This window comes from Pseudorca crassidens, chromosome 4 (genome assembly GCF_039906515.1).
Source record: "Pseudorca crassidens isolate mPseCra1 chromosome 4, mPseCra1.hap1, whole genome shotgun sequence".
Lineage (NCBI taxonomy): Eukaryota > Metazoa > Chordata > Mammalia > Artiodactyla > Delphinidae > Pseudorca > Pseudorca crassidens.
The window spans coordinates 69,692,018-69,710,048 of NC_090299.1; the positions used below are offsets into that span (position 1 = coordinate 69,692,018).

Here is an 18,031-nt window from a genome sequence, read left to right on the forward strand (position 1 = left end):
TGCATCAACACGGATGGATCTGGAGGGTATTATGCTTAGTGAAGTAAGTCATACAGAGAAAGACAAAACTTTGTTATCACTTATATGTGGAATCTAAAATATAAAAAAAATGAATGAGGGACTTCCCTGGTGGTCCAGTGGTAAAGAATCCACCTTCCAGTGCAGGGGACGCAGATTTGATCACTGGTCAGGGAACTAAGATCCCACATGCTACGGGGCAACTAAGCCCGTGTGCGCCAAAACTATTGAGCTCACACGCCTCAATAAGAGAGCCGGCATGCCGCAAACTACAGAACCCACGCGCCCTGGAGCGTGTGCGCCACAGCTAGAGAGAAACCCGAGCAGACCGTGCACCTTAATGAAAAGATCCTGCATGCCTCAACAAAGATCCCATATGCCACAACTAAGACCCAATGCAGCCAAAAAAAATAAGGAAAATAAATATTAAAAATAAAAACAAATGAATGAATAGAACAAAATAGAAACAGACTCACAGGTATAGAGAACAAACTAGTGGCTACCAGTAGGGAGAGGGAAGCAGGGAGGGGCAAGATGAGGGTAGGGGATTAAGAGATACAAACTACTATGTATAAAGTAAGTAAGCTACAAGGATATATTGTACAAAACAGGGAATATAGCCATTATATTATAATAACTTTAAATGGAGTATAATCTATAAAAATATTCAATCACTATGTTTGTACAAATGAAACTAATATAATATAGTAAATCAACTGTACTTTGATAAAATAATAATCACAGCTATTATTTACTGCGTACTAAGCACTGTACCATGTACTTTACATGCAGGATGTAATTAAATCTTCATTATCAGTCTTTCTGGCAGATTCTATTATTATTTTGTAGATGTGGATACTTAACACCATATCCTTGGCATCCTTAAGTTCTATCAAAATGATCCTCATCTGGGAAATAGGGCTAGAGTTTGACTTTGAAGAATGGATAGTAAAGAAGGATATTCTCATGAGTACAGTTGAATTATTGAATCCAAGGTGTATCTTGAATTATTTATATATTCTTTTTTGTATCATCTTTTTCTTAAAGACTCTAAGCAGAGCAAACAGCTCTTTAATTTTACAAATACCCTTGTAAGAATCTATGAACGCTATAATATTGAGAAGTCTATGAAGAATAGTTCAGTAAAATGGAAATAGACAAAGAAATTAGGTAGATGGGAAAGGAAAGGTGCACAGTGGAGAAATACGCACTTGTAGTTCGAAAAAAGTAAGTCATCGTTATCATGGGATAGAAGAAAATGTCCCACTCTGGAAATTTCCACGTGTCTAAACGCGAACTAATTAGCTTCTTCATTAAACGTGCTTCACTGCTCTTCTCTATTCTATTTGGTCTACCATTTCTAGTTGTGTTACCTTGATTACATCACTCAACAACTTCAAGACTTAGAGGGGTGGGATAGGAAGGGTGGGAGGGAGACGCAAGAGGGAGGAGATATGGAGATATATGTATATGTATAGCTGATTCACTTTGTTATAAAGCAGAAACTAACACACCATTGTAAAGCAATTATACTCCAATAAAGATATTAAAGAAAAGACTCAGTTTCTTCATCTATAAAATAGTTATTGTGAGTTTGAAATTAAGTAGCACATGTAAAGCATATCACATAGTACCTGACACAATTTAAAAGTCCAAGTAATTTTAGTCATTATATCATTGGATTTTTTCACAACGTACAACATACATACATTAATGTACACTTTCTGACTGAACAAGGGCTACAGAATATATTTTCAAGTAAGTTTTAAGTATGATTTTATTAAGAAATCTCCACGTTTTATTTTATAGTTATTTATTTTCCAAATCATCCTATTAATCCAAATCACCTGAGTCAGTGAGCGAGTAGGTACTCTAAGAAGTAGTAAGGGTTTGGAAGGATAGAACCACGGGAATAGAGCTCAACTTCAATACTGGAAGGACAGAGTCAAAGGCAGAATTATGGTGATGTTGAGCAGAAGCAAAACAGCTGCTTTGCCTCCTGAGATGCCTAAAGACATACCCAAGCTGCCCATAGCTGCTCTTAGAGTCTTCCAGTTGGCCTATTTCTCCTTGCTTCATGAATATTCCATAAACCATAAGCTTTCCAATTCCCAAGAAATAAAAATGGTCACCATGAACCTCTGCCAGGCCATTAACAGTCCATAGGTCACATATGGTGACAATGAATCAAACCACTAGCGAGCTAACCCAAAGGACTATTGAATTATCAAGTATTGTGCAGACTGAAGGCAATTTCAAATGAGGAGTTTAAACACAGTTTAAACAAAGCAGCATCATTCAAATCAGCAAATAGCCATACAAGTTGGAACACATTAGAATAAGCACATTTCAGCTGTTTGATCAGAATCTCTACTGAAACTCCAAACTTCATAAGATTACTAGAATATTTCCTTCCAGTAACATGTTTTAAAATTTTGCTCTTAACACACTTTTTCCCCATCTTGATTTCCTTCTCCCTATTTATCTATATATATATTTTTTTCCTCTCTTTCTCTCTCCCTTCCTCAATTTTAATGTGTTCTCAACCTTCAAAGTTGAACTATTCAATGACAACTGACGCTCCAAAGCCAGCTGTGCTCTGGCAGCAATATGGACTCTGGAGGATGTGTGGGCCAACCCATTAATCACTGTCCTTAGAACATAGATATTCTTCAGGAAGCTGCTGTGGCAATCTAAGTTATGATACATATATGGTTACATACCATATAGGACATGAAACATATGATGAATATTTTGATGAGATTTATTATAAACTTCTCAACCCTTAAATACTATGACTCTATGCCCTTCACAAACAAATTTCATCTTCTTAATCTTGATTATGCCATTTGCACCCAGCATGTGGCCCATGCTGCCAAGAGTGGACTTAGCCAACTGGATGTACTCAACCTACCACTCACCAGTGATGCTGTAATAGTCAAGAGATATGTTTCAAGGAACTATTAGTTCTCGTCCCACCTTTGGAAATTCTGCAGAATGGTCTTTCGCTGATTAAGGGGTACTTTCAAGTATTTATACTATTATAACACTAGTGCAAGGAGCCTCATCACCTTGCAAAAATGAAAAGGGAACTACGTCAACTCATTATAAACAGAAAAAAATTTATATATAAAGTATTTCCAAATGCAGACTCTTTAGACTTGAGCAATCCTGGGGTTGGGGGGAGTTAACAGCTACATGGAAGAGTCAGTATATGTTATAATTTCAACACTATTAGAAAATCATAAGTTACAATATGTCATTTTAAAGCTTAAAGATAACCACTGGTTATATAATAATATGATATATAGCTTCCAAAGTACATGAGAAAAAAAATAGGAAAATTTAGCAATAAAAATATACTACAAAAGTTAATATTAAGAAAGAATAAAAAAATAATAATAAAATCAGATCAAATAGAATTCAAGGGGCATTATATGGAACCTCCCCAAAAAGGTTATTTTATGATTAAATTAATAGAGTGATATCAAAATAGAGCTGTTATAAATCTTTACATGTTGAATATCGAAGCATCGAAACACATAAACCAAAAATAGTTAAAATGCAAAACGCACTAACACAATCTCATAATATTTGTGGGAGAATTTTTCATAACTTTCTTGGTATTTGAAAGATCAAGAAGTGACTTATTAAGAGGGTGAAATAAAAATGTTTTAGGTAAAATTAATTTAATAACTAACAGTCAACTCCTTTAAATTTCCATCAAACATTTATAAGCTTTTAGCATAACTCAGGGCACAATGAAAATATCAACAACATTCAAATCTGTACAAGTAACGTTTCTGAACATAAAGTGATACAACGAAAAATACAATGGAGACAAATAAACAAAATCCCATTTGGAAACTTTAACATTATCTTCCAAATAATTCTGAGCTTGTAGAGAAAAATAGCAGCATAACTGCAGAATACTTAGCAAATAATTACAATAATATAATGTATCAAAAGTTATGAATTGGCTAAATCTATATGCAAAGCAAATCTCATTGCAATAAAGGAAATTTTATTATTAAATAAGAAACAGTGAAAATAAATGAATAAGAACTAAACTCAAGAAGCTAAAAACGAGTAACAACATTAACTTGCAGAAAGACGAAATTAAAATAAATCTTGTCAGTAATTAGAAAAAAAAGTAAAGTAAACAAGTAAATACAAGATAATTTTTTTAAAGGGAGAGTAAATAGAATTATTCTACCAAGCCCTCAACACAACAAAGCAAAGCAAATGAAACAACAGTAAAAGGCAGAAAGGGCATAAAATTACCGATGGGGAATTGGAAAGGGAATAAAACTGTAGATAATCAGGGGGTTTTTTTTGACTGAAAATACCATACAAAATTCATTGTAATAATTTTGAAAATCTTGTTGAAACTGATTCCTTTAGAGGAAAATGTAAGCTATCCAAACTTACTTAATGGAAGGACAATAATCTTCCCATCTGCTCACATGCCATTCTAAGAGAACCAGTGTCCAGAGCCCTGTGGGAGGAGAGCTATAAACTGTAGGAGCCTTAACAGTTAATCCTTGCCAGGTTAAATCCCTAACCTAATTGTTCTACTGTCATCTTCTATGGCAGGATTTCCCTGCCTGCCTGGTCTCTGAACTGAATCCCACCCCTGTCACAAGGCTCCAGCACTTCCTTCCCACTTTGGTGCTTCAGCACTGTCATAGCACTATCACCATCTAACACACCTAAGCGTTTTACTATATATGTTTTTAAATTGTCTGTCTCCCTACACACTGAAAGATAAGTTATACAGAGTAAGATATTTGTCAGGGGGCTTTGTATACCCTTGCTTTTCAGACCAGAAACAGTGTCTGGCTCATAGTTGGTACTAAATGTATGTTTGTTAAATGAGTGAAGAAAAAGAATGAATGCGTGTATGAATAATTAAGGGAATGAGTTATCACCTATAGAGAATAAAGTTGATGATTTATATATATTTTGATTTGGGCACATGTAGACAAAAGGAGTATTAGACTACCATTTCTGGTAACCGCAATAAGGTTGTGCATGTGACCACTGACATTTTGTTGATTCAAGGAGGAAGCCAAGTAGAGTGAGAAAAAGAGAGAGAGAGAGAGCAGAGTATCAGAGGAAGAGGAGGAGAGGGAGGAGGGGATGGCTGTTAGCTTTCTCATTTTCATGAGGATCTTGCTAGTTTTGTGCAACTGGCCTCCATGAGGAAAAAGTCACTTTAATTTTTTTAATCACAGAATCACTTATGTGTCCAATGTAAATTACAGTAGCTCTTATTAGGCTTTCATATCCTTTTAGATATGTCTCTTTAGGACAAGAATTCTCAGTCTTGGATGTGCATAACCTACAACTATGGGTCTTTTTTTTTTTTTTTTTTTTTGCGGTACGCATGCCTCTCACTGTTGCGGCCTCTCCCGTTGTAGAGCACAGGCTCCGGACGCGCAGGCTCAGCGGCCATGGCTCACGGGCCCAGCCGCTCCGCGGCATGTGGGATCTTCCCGGGCCGGGGCACGAACCCGTGTCCCCCGCCTCGGCAGGCGGACTCTCAACCACTGTGCCACCAGGGAAGCCCGGGTCTTTTTATTTATTGGTTTTGTTTTCTTCTTCCATACAAGGGCACAGCCCCATGGGAGCATTCTCATGTGGAGCTATGTTAAGAACTGCTGCTGTACTTTGTTCAATGAACTCTACCGAGATGCCTTTCCAACCCACTTGAGGGTATCCACAGGTTTCTTTTAAGCACATACATAAGATTTTACCCCTCTCTATAAAAACTTTTTAATCCTGAAAAGAACTTTCAAACAACTAGCTGTGTACCTCAAGCTCATCCAGAGCTGTTGAATTTTTTCGGTACGCGGGCCTCTCACTGTTGCGGCCCCTCCCGTTGCAGAGCACAGGCTCCGGACGCGCAGGCCCAGTGGCCATGGCTCACGGGCCCAGCCACTCCGCAGAGCTGTTTAACTTTTAAGCCACTAATCACAATTTTAAAGTATAAATGCATGATTATCCTTTAATATTTTTCTGGATTTTTAAATGACTTACAGATTGTCATTGGGATCCTCAACTTCTTAGCTTTTCCCCGGCAATGGAATTTGACCAAGATGCTGAAATCTTAAAGGATATTAAGTCAAATACCTGCAGAGGTGCTTCAGGATGCTTTTCTCTCAGCACTGGAGCGGCTGGAATTTCCTGGGGGGCTTTTGATGTCTTCCTTTTGGCTTTTGCCATTTGAACATTGGTAAAGTAGTTGACAGCAGCAAACTCAATAAGGGCCGAAAACACAAAAGCAAAGCAGACAGCTATGAACCAATCCATGGCAGTCGCATAGGACACTTTGGGCAAAGAATGCCGTGCACTGATGCTCAGTGTGGTCATGGTGAGCACTGTGGTTATTCCTTCAAAGCAAAAGAGCAAAGAGACAAAATACTTTATGGTTACTTCAATGCATAAAAACAAACAAAAAGACCTGGAAATCTGGTGGGGTGAAGGTAACAAAGTTTACAATAACTCAAACCAAACCATCTTTGATGTAAGATTCCAGTCATAGTGGTTCAGTGAAATTAGCACAGGCTTTGGAGTGAGAGACAGAGATGGTTCAAATCCTGGCTCTTCTAATCACTGGCTCAGTGTGAGTTGGATTAAGTTAGGAAAACTCACTGGTTTCATTTGATACCCACTTATTGGGTTTAAAATGAAGATTAAAAGTATGTAAGGCACCTAACATATACTGGGTTCATGTTAGTACCTGGGCCAATGTACCTGAGAAACTCAACACACACCTAACGGAAAGTGTAACTCATTGAAGCACTGACTCTCAACCAGGAGTGGGAAGATGGTAGCAATGAAAATTGAAGCATCAGAATTCCTGGGGTAGGCATGGCCCACTGCTGTTGAGAATCTCTATCAGAAAAAGCACAAGTTATATGTATTTATAGTCTTTACCTGAATATTACTTATTGAATTAAAATAATAAATTTACTAGTTGTAAAATAGCTTAATTTATATAAAACAACATAGGTATACTCCTGAGAAATAGACTTCTAGAATAATTTGGCTTTAAAAATATTGGGCATCTACTGCCCATCAGTTTGTGGTTGGCAGGAAAATATTGGCAACAAGAATAGAGGTACTTCTCATGCATCAATAGGCTTCTGAAGCATATCATCTCCAGAAAAGGCTTCTCCTCAGCCTGGGAAAAAAGTCAGTCCCCATTCTCAATGGAAGAATTCCACTTGCCACTGAAACTGTAGAGAAATGCATTACATAGGGATGCTAATATGTGCACAATTGTCCCTTTCTGAATCTTTGCCTCTGTATCTAATCCATGTTACGTAGTTAAGCTTGGAAATGTACATGGAGATTTACCATATCCATTTAAACTCATTCTATGTAATGCCTAGGAAATCTCTTGAATTGACACACCCAGGTGTTTGGGGATGGTGAGGATGACAACAATAACAATGATGAAGGCATAAACTATATCCAGTCCATGCCAATCCACAGCTGAAAGCCAAATAACACATGTTAAACTGAAAAAATAGTGAGTCCCATGCAATAATAAAAGAATAATAATATTTTGATGTAGGGAGAAATAATACTGTCCTCTCAACTCAGCACTTAATTATGTTCTGCCTTGTATTGTTCCCTAATTGTTCCATCTGAGTGAGCTTCGTTTCCACTACTTGATTGAGCATAGACTTCTTAAGGGCAGAATGTCTAACACTGCTTCAGGATTTACCTTATTTCACGTAGTGCCGAGCACATGATAAATGCACTGTAAATAAAAATACATTTTTCAGCTCTTCATCAATCTATTTTCTTTCTAGTCCCTTCTGAATTGTCAATGTTTAGAACAGGAAAAACTAGAGCAACTGTGTAGCTTCTGAGCTATGGATCTTTCAAAAACATTCCATAAACTATACAGAGGAAGAAAGTTGAGAATTTGGTTGTATTCCTTTAAAAAAACGTTTCATGCTATTTTTAGCATTTCATTAGTCAAAGACAGATTTTAAAATGTGGTTTTTCAGTCAAATATATACATACCTAAATGCCTATGAAAATGCAATCTTGTGAATTTAGTAGACTTTGTTTCGAAAAGAGACCTCAGGACTTTTAGGGTCTCTACCTTAAATCTCAGGAAAATGGCACCATTCTCATGCTCATTGTGAGATATGTGAATAAACCCTAAATTAATTCTGAAAAATTTTAGCTACAAAACTTAAAGATATATCAAGGTTTTTCTTCTTATTCATAACAACTTAAGTTTAATGGCCTATTAAGAATTCAAAAATGTTCTACAACTTTATTAATAAGCATGTTTCCTCTAACAGCATAGAAATTGTGCTGAGAGCACTTGAAAATAAAAAATGAACAGTGCAGTGTAAATAAGAATACTGCTCAGAAATCAGAAAATTTCACAGTGACCATACTGTGGTAGTCCAAAAGGAAACTGAAACTCAAATATAAGCAACTTAAGAGTCTCCATGTTGCTGTGAACATTTTTTTGGTAATAGAACGATTTCTCCTGAGGACCAGAAGTAGTGGTCTTCGTCTTCTCCTGCAGTATGAGAAGAAATTCCATTATTAATGCCAAGTAAGCAGAGTATTAGTTCAATTATTGAGCCACGAATCCAAAAATTACTTTCTGAATGTTAAGGAGGGTGGATCACCAGGTTTAGGAATATGTTAAATAACGTATGGACATCTACGCAAAAACATTGGATATGTGGCCGCTTTCCATCTCTCTTTCATTGTCTAGGGTAAACTTGATTCTAAAGTTTGTAGAAAGACCCTTCAGATATTATGACTCCTATTCTATGACTGTTGGCAAAATTAGGAAAGTAACTGGCATAAACAATTGGCTGAGTGTTTGAAGTTGCCATCCCTTTAGACATTAAAAAGTTTCTCTGCCTGGAGTTCAAATTTAAGAAAGCATTAGCACAACAGGAATGGGCTTATTACACCTGTTTTTAGGTGGAACATTTGGTTAAATAAACACCAACACAATAGCAAACAGATGCCAACTTTTCAGATAAGAAGCCATGCTTCCTCTGCATTGAGGAAGATAGTACATCCGTTACCACATCTACCGTGAAAGCACCTTAATAACCATGGAATTTTTTTGACACGTTCAAGTATTGATGCCAGTTCCTGTTTTTAGAGTGCTGAACATGCACCATATTGGTTGGCCCAGAAGCTGGAAGAGGACATGTACGAGTAGGCTAAGACTGTACACAAGAGTGAATTTTTGGCTAGCCACTCCTAGAAAATGAACTAGTAATGATATACATATGCCAGCTGGCATTTACTCAGATTTCATGTTTTACTATACTGGAATAATTAGAAAACTTAGAGGCACACAACTTTAGAGATAGAAGCCCTTGCCAGAGAATTCAGCACACTCTACCTCTCATATTTACACTGATTTTTTTTGGTTTTGTTTTTGCATGATCTTGAAAGACACCCCTGATCCAGAAAATTCTCTCCTTGAGTGAAGAGGAAAATGAGAATTTGGAAAGATAAATACTAGACCAGAATTAATTTTTTTACCTGAATCTCAAATGAAAGAGTGCTTATGTGCCCGCAAATACTTAAAACTTAACTTCCTTAAAAAATACCATCGAAAGCATCAATAAACAATTTAATAATTACCACTCTGACACACCTTAGGTCTTAGAAGACTTAATTATTGGGCATAATTTCCCTGGTCAATCAAAACCAGTATCTTGGTACATGAGCACAATCAGAAAGAAACCAATGGAAAAAGCTACCCACAAAGTATCCTCAGCACACAGCCATACAATTTCACTCAGCTGCTCTGGAATTCTCCACAAGCCCCCATGTCCCCAGACCCCCTGTAAAGAAAGAAAGGCAGAGTAGAAATGGGAGAGTTCTCAAAGTTAGGCAGAAATTGTCTTGCGTCTATCGCTTAAATATATGACTTTATACAAGTTTCTTAATCTCTTTGAGTCTATATCCTTAGCCATATGAAATTAATAATGCCTACCTTGCTGAGTTATCGTGAAGATTAAGTAAGATGACCCCTATCAGTACACGGCAAATCTTATCATCATTATTATTAGTGTTACCGGTATCCTTACCACATGCTACTTAATTTCCTTACAGTATCTTATCTGGATAGGAAATGCTGGGTGGGCAATATAATATATAATCAATGCTATCTCTCCCCATACCACTGGAAATTTCTATTATTTGCGGACAAATGGGACAAAACAATGGCTATGAGTTTATAATGAACCAAGAAAGCATTCAAAGCTTATCAACCAATCACAATAACTAGAAAATATGGAGAACATTCACATTATAGTATCAAGTAGTGATTCTCAAATGAGGGAGATGGCAGCGTGAGCTGTCATAGTAATCAATGACACTAAAAATAGTATTTACTGTGTGGTAGGCATTGTTCCAAGGGCTTTATCCAAATTTACTCATTGAGGGTTTCCCTGGTGGTGCAGTGGTTAAGAATCCGCCTGCCAATGCAGGGGACACGGATTCAATCCCTGGTCCGGGAAGATCCCACATGCCACGGAGCAACTAAGCCCGTGTGCCACAACTACTGAGCCTGTGCTCTAGAGCCTGCGAGCCACAGCTACTGAAGTCCGCATGCATTAGAGCCCACACGCCACAACTACTGAGCCCACGCACCGCAACTACTGAAGCCCGGGCGCCTAGAGCTCGTGCTCCACAAGAGAAGCCAACACATTGAGAAGTGTGAGCACCACAACAAAGAGTAGCCCCAGCTCACCACAACTAGAGAAAGCCCGTGCGCAGCAACAAAGACCCAACACAGCCAAAAATAAATAAAAATTTTTAAAAAAGCAAAAATCCCAAAATAAACAAAAAAAAACAAAAACAAATTAATTAATTGAATCCTCCTAGCAACTCTATGTAGTAGCAACAATGTATCCTGTTGTAACACATGAGGAAACAGGCAGAAATAACTCACTGAAGGTTCACAGCTAATAAGTGGTAGACTTTGGGGTTACAACTTTTGTCTCGCTCCAGAGTCTGCAATTTTGATTACCTCTTAATCAAAGGCATCATTAATGGGTCAATATTATCTGTTCTAGAAATTATTTAGGAACATAGAAAAAAGATGGTATATGTGTAAAAGTAATTTTATTTTTATTTTCAATGATGACAGTTCCTGAAATATTAATATTTTTTGTACGAGGAAAAGTTAAGGGACTTTGATCTGGTTCTCAGCCTCAGCAGATACCTCCTGCCCAGTCAGGCTGCCTCTGGACATGATGTGTAGACCCAAGGTTAATCATTCTCTCACTGCACTCAATGAGAGAATGGACATCAAGCATTTAGCAGATTAATCCCTTGTCGGCAACACGGATGGACCTAGAGATTATCATACTAAGTGAAGTAAGCCAGACAGAGAAAGAAAAATATCATTGGATATCAGTTACATGTGGAATGTAAGCAATGGCACAAATGAACTTATTTACAAAACAGAAACAGACTCACAGATATAGAAAAGAAACTTATGGTTACCAAAGAGGAAAGTGGGGGGAGGAATAAATTAGGAGTTTGGGATTAATATATACACGCTACTATATATAAAATAAACAACAAGGTCCTACTTATAGCACAGGGAACAATACTCAATATTTTGTAATAACCTCGGAGGGAAAAGAATATGAAAAAAAATATACATATATGTGTGTGTGTGTGTGTATGTATATATATATATATATGACTGAGTCACTTTGCTGTACACCTGAACCTAACACTGCAAATAAACTGTATTTCATTTAAAAAAAAAGAATTTAGCAGAGTGTCTGGCATTACATAATAATGCATATTTTCTTTTAAAAACTGTTAATAATCAAGGAAACCAGGTCATAACAAAATAAATCTCCCCTACGCAATAGAGCATATGGTAAAGAGTAACTAATATGTGTAAGTGCTCCACATACCCTGTAATGAGCACTGCACGTAATTCTAAATCTTTACTAGTCTGTGAAGGAGAGATGTGTTACCACAGTTTTATGGATGGAGAAAATAAGTGGCAGATGTGGGTTTTAAAACCTGACCTATTGGAGTCCAAAGCTTAGATGTGTTTTTTTCTCTTTCATTTTCACACCTATTTTTAATAGCTAAAATTTACTCAACACTTGCAATGAACCCTCGCAACTCTACGAAGTAGGTAGTGCCATAACACCTGTTCACTGCCTTCGTGAGGTCACACCCTACCCTCAGCACTGACCCTCCTCTAAGAGTATCCCTGGTAGGATTCCAAAACCTTCTTGAGTGAACCTAAAGGGGTGGGGGAGGGTGTCCATGGCAAACACCCCACATTCAGGTCCACTGAGAACACTAAGATGCCCTTATATCAGAAGTTCTCTAAATGGATCAGGGGTGGGATGAGAAGTTCCCATTCTCTCCAGTTCCTTCTCACCAGCATCCCTTCAGCTCTTGTGTGATGAGGGATATTATACCATGGCTTCTATTTGGCTTTCTACCAAGTAGAAAAAGCAAAGGGAAATTGGCATCTCTTGTGAGGATTATACCTCCATTCCAGAGCAATTCTGATCATTTTCATCCCATAACTGAATGCTTTTGCCACTCACAATCAATAGAAAAAGAATAGAGAGATATGTTAAATTAAATAAATATCATTATAACTAATTTTAATATTTAAAAGCAAGCCTGATATGCAAAAGGCTTATTTTCAGCTACAAAAATTGAAAACTCAGGTGTTCTGGACCTCATATGGTTAAGAATATGGGCTTCCCTGGTGGCGCAGTGGTTGAGAGTCCGCCTGCTGATGCAGGGGACACGGGTTCGTGCCCCGGTCTGGGAAGATCCCACATGCCGCGGAGCGGCAGGGCCCGTGAGCCATGGCCGCTGAGCCTGTGCGTCCAGAGCCTGTGCTCCGCAACGGGAGAGGCCACAACCGTGAGAGGCCCGCGTACCGCAAAAAAAAAAAAAAAAGAATATGATATATAGGAAGCCACTGTAAAAACAAAGCGAATAAAATGTGTAGTATTCTGAAAAAAAAGATGTAGGTAGAATATAACAATAAGCTAATAAACTAAGCATATAATACTTCCAATTCCATGCATTTAAACCATTTGCCTTTTGTTCCTCTTCATTAAAAGGCAAATTATTCTAAGGTTTTCATATTCATTCATCCATGACTTTTGTTTTATTTTAAGCTCCCAATGCATTTCATTTCAACACATAGATATGGTTTTTAATTCAATTACACAGCATTAAGCTAGGAACCCAAGAACATCACCCAAAGTGAAATTATATTCAGATTCACACTTGGTCTTCACCTGCCAGTTCTCAATAAAGGAAATCTGGTGGAGCCCCAAAGGAAGGGATGGACTGCCCATATCCTCTGAAGCTTTATTACTTTGTATTGGCTGATAAAAATGAAACCTTAGGGGCTTCCCTGGTGGCGCAGTGGTTGGGAGTCCGCCTGCCAATGCAGGGGACAAGGGTTCATGCCCCGTTCCGGGAGGATCCCACATGCCGTGGAGCGGCTGGGCCCGTGAGCCAGGGCCGCTGAGCCTGAGTGTCTGGAGCCTGCACGTCTGGAGCCTGTGCTCTGCAGCAGGAGAGGCCACAGCAGTGAGAGGCCCAAGTACCGCAAAAAAAAAAAAAAAAAAATAGAAACCTTATGTGATTCTTTACTTAGCACAGCCAGATATATTACTGTTTAATATTTTGTTAGAGATGATATCTAAAGGTTATTCCCATGATCAAAATGTAAGGTGGACAAAAATACCCAAGAAATGATTATAATTACCGAATACAGTCCTAGCTGGAACTGATTCCTTATTTATCCAGAATGAAACTTGAGAAAGAATTACTGTCATAATACATGGAATGTACGTCTGAATCATAAAATAACCCATCTTCCGTCTGAGGTGAAAGTAAACCGTCATAACGATATATTCACCTGCGAATGAAACATGAGGAAAATACGTTATAGGCTCTGCGGGCAATTATTCAATGGCTTTATCATCATATTTCAGACTAACAAACAGTATTCTAGGCAAAGAAAGTATCGGATTGTGTAACAACACAAGCACTGAGAAATATGTAGCTCCCAACTAGGGCGGGAATGATACTGCACGTCATTAGACAGAAAAATATTTCTGTTGCATGTAGTAATTAAGCAATTTAATAAGTTGGGCTATAACTTTATAAAAATTCTTGCAGTGCTTTCTATTTTAAAGCGATTAGCCTTCATTTTCAGCATTTTCTAGAGCAGAATTTAGACCTAACCTTTATGGAAAATCACTAGAAAAAAATGAAATACACATGAAAATATAAAGCTTAATTTTAGAAAGAATTGGAATACAAAGGCATACATTATATATACATATATGCTTAGGGAAAGGTTACCTTACTGTCTTAGTTTTAGGAAAGGGCTTTATTTCTAAATGTGGCATATGTGAAGAAAAATACAAAGAAACACATATAACATACAGCCATACGTAACATCCCTGAGTTCAGGCATGTTTTATTGGCATTTAGACAAAAACCTAAAAAAGCTAATAAGTAAATATACCATAAGATTTCTGGTAGCTCTTGATAATATTTTTAATGTTACATCTGAAAGTAACGTATTGAGAAAGTTACTTAGGAAGCAGTAGCTTTATTCTCAGACTGTGAAGCCCAAGATTCAGAAGCCTCAAATCCTCCCAAAATGTATTTTTAATCTCACTTACAGGCTGGAAAAGAAATGTCTTAAAAAAAATAGTTTTTCCTGGTGATATGTGTATGTAAGGAATAGTTTTAGAACAAGCAATAATTAGCTTTTCCTCATTGAATATGACAAAAACTAAATCCTATGTTTCTTACCATTCACATCCCCAAAGCAAGTACAGACCAAGAATCATCAATAATAATCATCCATCTACTCATGTGACAGCTTTAATATACACCCTTAATATATTTTATAATTAAGCCTTATATTTTGCTTTTACTTTTGAAAAGAGGGTAGCATAGCACCACAAAAATTGGGCGAGATTTTTAAAAAAAAGATTTGGGGAAATCACCAAAAACAGGGAAATCCAGTGCTCAAAAATCAATGGTCAGGGCTTCCCTGGTGGCGCAGTGGTTGAGAGTCCGCCTGCCGATGCAGGGGACGCGGGTTCGTGCCCCGGTCTGGGAAGATCCCACATGCCGCGGAGCGGCTAGGCCCGTGAGCCATGGCCGCCGAGGCTGCGCGTCCGGAGCCTGTGCTCCGCAATGGGAGAGGCCACAACAGTGAGAGGCCCGCGTACCGCAAAAAAAAAAAAAAAAAATCAATGGTCAGATTTCCGCCTCAGAATTCTGTTGAAAACAGTTTTGATATATTTGATTATTGGCTTTTGTTTCTGAATAAGAAAACCAGCTCACTTCTCACATGTCACCAACTCAGAATTTATTTTAAACTAAAACAAGATTTAAATACAAATAAAGTCTGAACTGTGATTTATGCATCAACTCTATTTCTGGAAACTTTTAGTTGTCCCCTGAAAACACGAGATATTTCAATGAAGAAGCTAGGACAAAACTCCATTGCCAATGCTAGGTAGCATATTGACTCAAATTGTTAAATATCTCACCCGTGATGGATTTGATAGTTTCACTTGATACAGTTTGCCCAATCAAGTCATACTGAACTAAGCTGGAAGATTCCTTTGGAACTTCTACTGATTTCTCAGGACCTTTTGTCCACGTATAAATCATCTCACTCTTCGGATAGGCATCTGGATGAGAGCACAGAATGTGGTTAGATTCAGAGCTCCTTTTCCATCAGCATTGATGGTCAACGATTAAGAATATTACACATGTTCAGGAAAGATGTAATAAATGAAAAAAAGAATCATTATGATTTATTCAAACACGTTTAAGATTGAGAAGACTGTAGAGATTAAATAAACAGCCTTGCAACTGGGCATATTTCTTATTTTTATGCCAAAGGTTTGGAGGGGAGACTACAACTAAGGCAACTAAAATGCTATGTATGCATCAGTGCACTTGGTATGTTTCCATACTAATAGGATAAACAGTTGAAAAGCAGAAATAATAAACCCCCCAAAAGTACTGTCCAACTGCTGCTCCCTTTCTAACTCACTGCCAGTATTTGACCAATATCGACTTCTTCCATCCTAATGCAGCTCTGTCAATTAGAAATGTACCAGATGCTGCGTATAATAATACAACAACAAAAACAAAAAGAGCAAATCCTACTGTTGGGAGAGCTCTCCAGGGGTCACCTATTCCAGACTCTGCCTCTGGGCAATACCCATGCTTTTTGGGAACCACTCTGTGGTAACAACTGGCTATGCTGTTTATAAAGCTCTCCAGGGAATGTACTTACACAACCAGTTGCACTACCTTTAAACTCTCACAATCAGAACATTTTCCCTTCTATCTTCAACAAATCCCTCCCAGCGGCAATTCAAGCCCATTTCCTATTATTTGGTGTTCAGTACAAATGGAGACCAGCTGCTTGCTTACCAGTCTACCCAGAACAGATAGCTTGGCTCACACACAAATGAGTTCAGAAGAACAAAGATGAATTGTATGCTACCCTCTGCAAACCTTCCTAAAAGCCCTAGAGCACAGTAGGTCCTCAGTGAAAGTGTTTAATTCTACAAAAGGAATTGATACCTAGGGAGACTATCTTTATAAGCGACTTTGCTAAACAAACTATAAGGCTTGTGTTGTCATTTAGCACTACACAACTGTGTGTCAAGGTTTATCTTCTGAAGTATATTTATGCCTAATCATACACTTAAAGTCCCAGAATGCTATGATCCTGCATGATATTTTAAATCAGGTATCCTACTCTTGGCTATCTTATAACCATTTTTCCCCGTTTTTTCTCATGCCTATGAATTGTAAACATAGTTAAATGTTATTTTTCTCCTTCCAAAGTAATTAAGTATCTTTATTTGATAAGTATGATGGGCCTCTCTTTTCAGTTCTCAACCCCAAATCATCAGCTTCCAAGGAATAATTTCTTTATTTTATACAAACCCTGATGGAGGACCAACTATGTTTAAGTCACTCTGAAGAGTGTTCCATGAGATCTGGGGGCGGGGGGCGCGTGGGTGGGTGGGAAAGGACTTTCCCTAGATTAGAGCTATCTTGGGTGAAATTTAAATTATAGCACAAATAGTTTTAAATTCTGGCCCCAGTAAGATCGACCTTTCTTTCCACGTATTTTTTTCTGTTTTTATCTTCTCTCATTAAATCACTGGTCAGGGAGCAAAGGACCCTCTCTAGATTCAAGTTAGGCCAACGGAATATTGTGATTACTGGGGGTATAAAAAGAATGGTGACTGCCGAGTCTCATTAAGTTAAGCAATGAGCAATGATAACAGCCGGCAACAGTTTCACAATCAGTGAGACTAAGAATGTGAAGCAATAGTAAAAGTCAGCATCTATTTTTGGTAGATTCTGATTGAGTCAAAAATTTGAGGCAGACGTTAGAAGAGACGATCACATTTTGCTGCCATCTCTGAGAAGGCAGCTTGGGGGAAAGGAATTCCATATTCTGTCCTACCCATTCATTTTATCCTCTTGCCTTCACGTCCACAAAATATCCCAAATCCATCTGTCTCACATCTCCTCTGGTACCATCCTAGTCTAAGCCACCACCATCTTTGTATCAATATTAACACATACAGCCTCCAACTCTTCTCTGCTTCTCTCTAGCAACTCTACAATCCTTTCTAGGTAGAAAAGCTGAAATGAAATTGTGAAATGTCAATCAAAGAGTGCCACACCCCTTAGTAAATCCTTCCAAAGGTGTTCTAAAGCACTTAGAATAATATCCACACTCCTTAATGTGGTCTGTAAGGCACTATACTGTCTTGCTCTGTCTACATATCAGACCACACCTCCTACTCTGTTTTGGTCATGCTTCGACCGCTTCTATACTAACAGTGCTGCTTATGCTATTCTAACCTATGTCATGTCAGGAAGCCCCGAACCTTCTTCTGCTTTTTTCAAGTCTGCCATAAAGGAT

The 18,031-nt window shown here is 37.9% G+C and overlaps 1 protein-coding gene across 3 annotated transcripts in view; it reads right to left on the bottom strand.

Moving 5' to 3' along the window:
- GABRA4 (gamma-aminobutyric acid type A receptor subunit alpha4) overlaps positions 1-18,031 on the bottom strand; it is a 256,295-nt gene that overhangs the window by 220,791 nt on the left and 17,473 nt on the right. For all 3 annotated transcript variants that reach the window (XM_067735872.1, XM_067735871.1, XM_067735870.1), the window contains exons 6-8: positions 15,618-15,761; positions 13,808-13,960; positions 6,154-6,413 (exon numbers count right to left, since the gene is read on the bottom strand). In XM_067735872.1, coding sequence (XP_067591973.1) covers positions 6,154-6,413; positions 13,808-13,960; positions 15,618-15,761 — 557 coding nt within the window. The remainder of the gene's footprint in view (positions 1-6,153; positions 6,414-13,807; positions 13,961-15,617; positions 15,762-18,031) is intronic.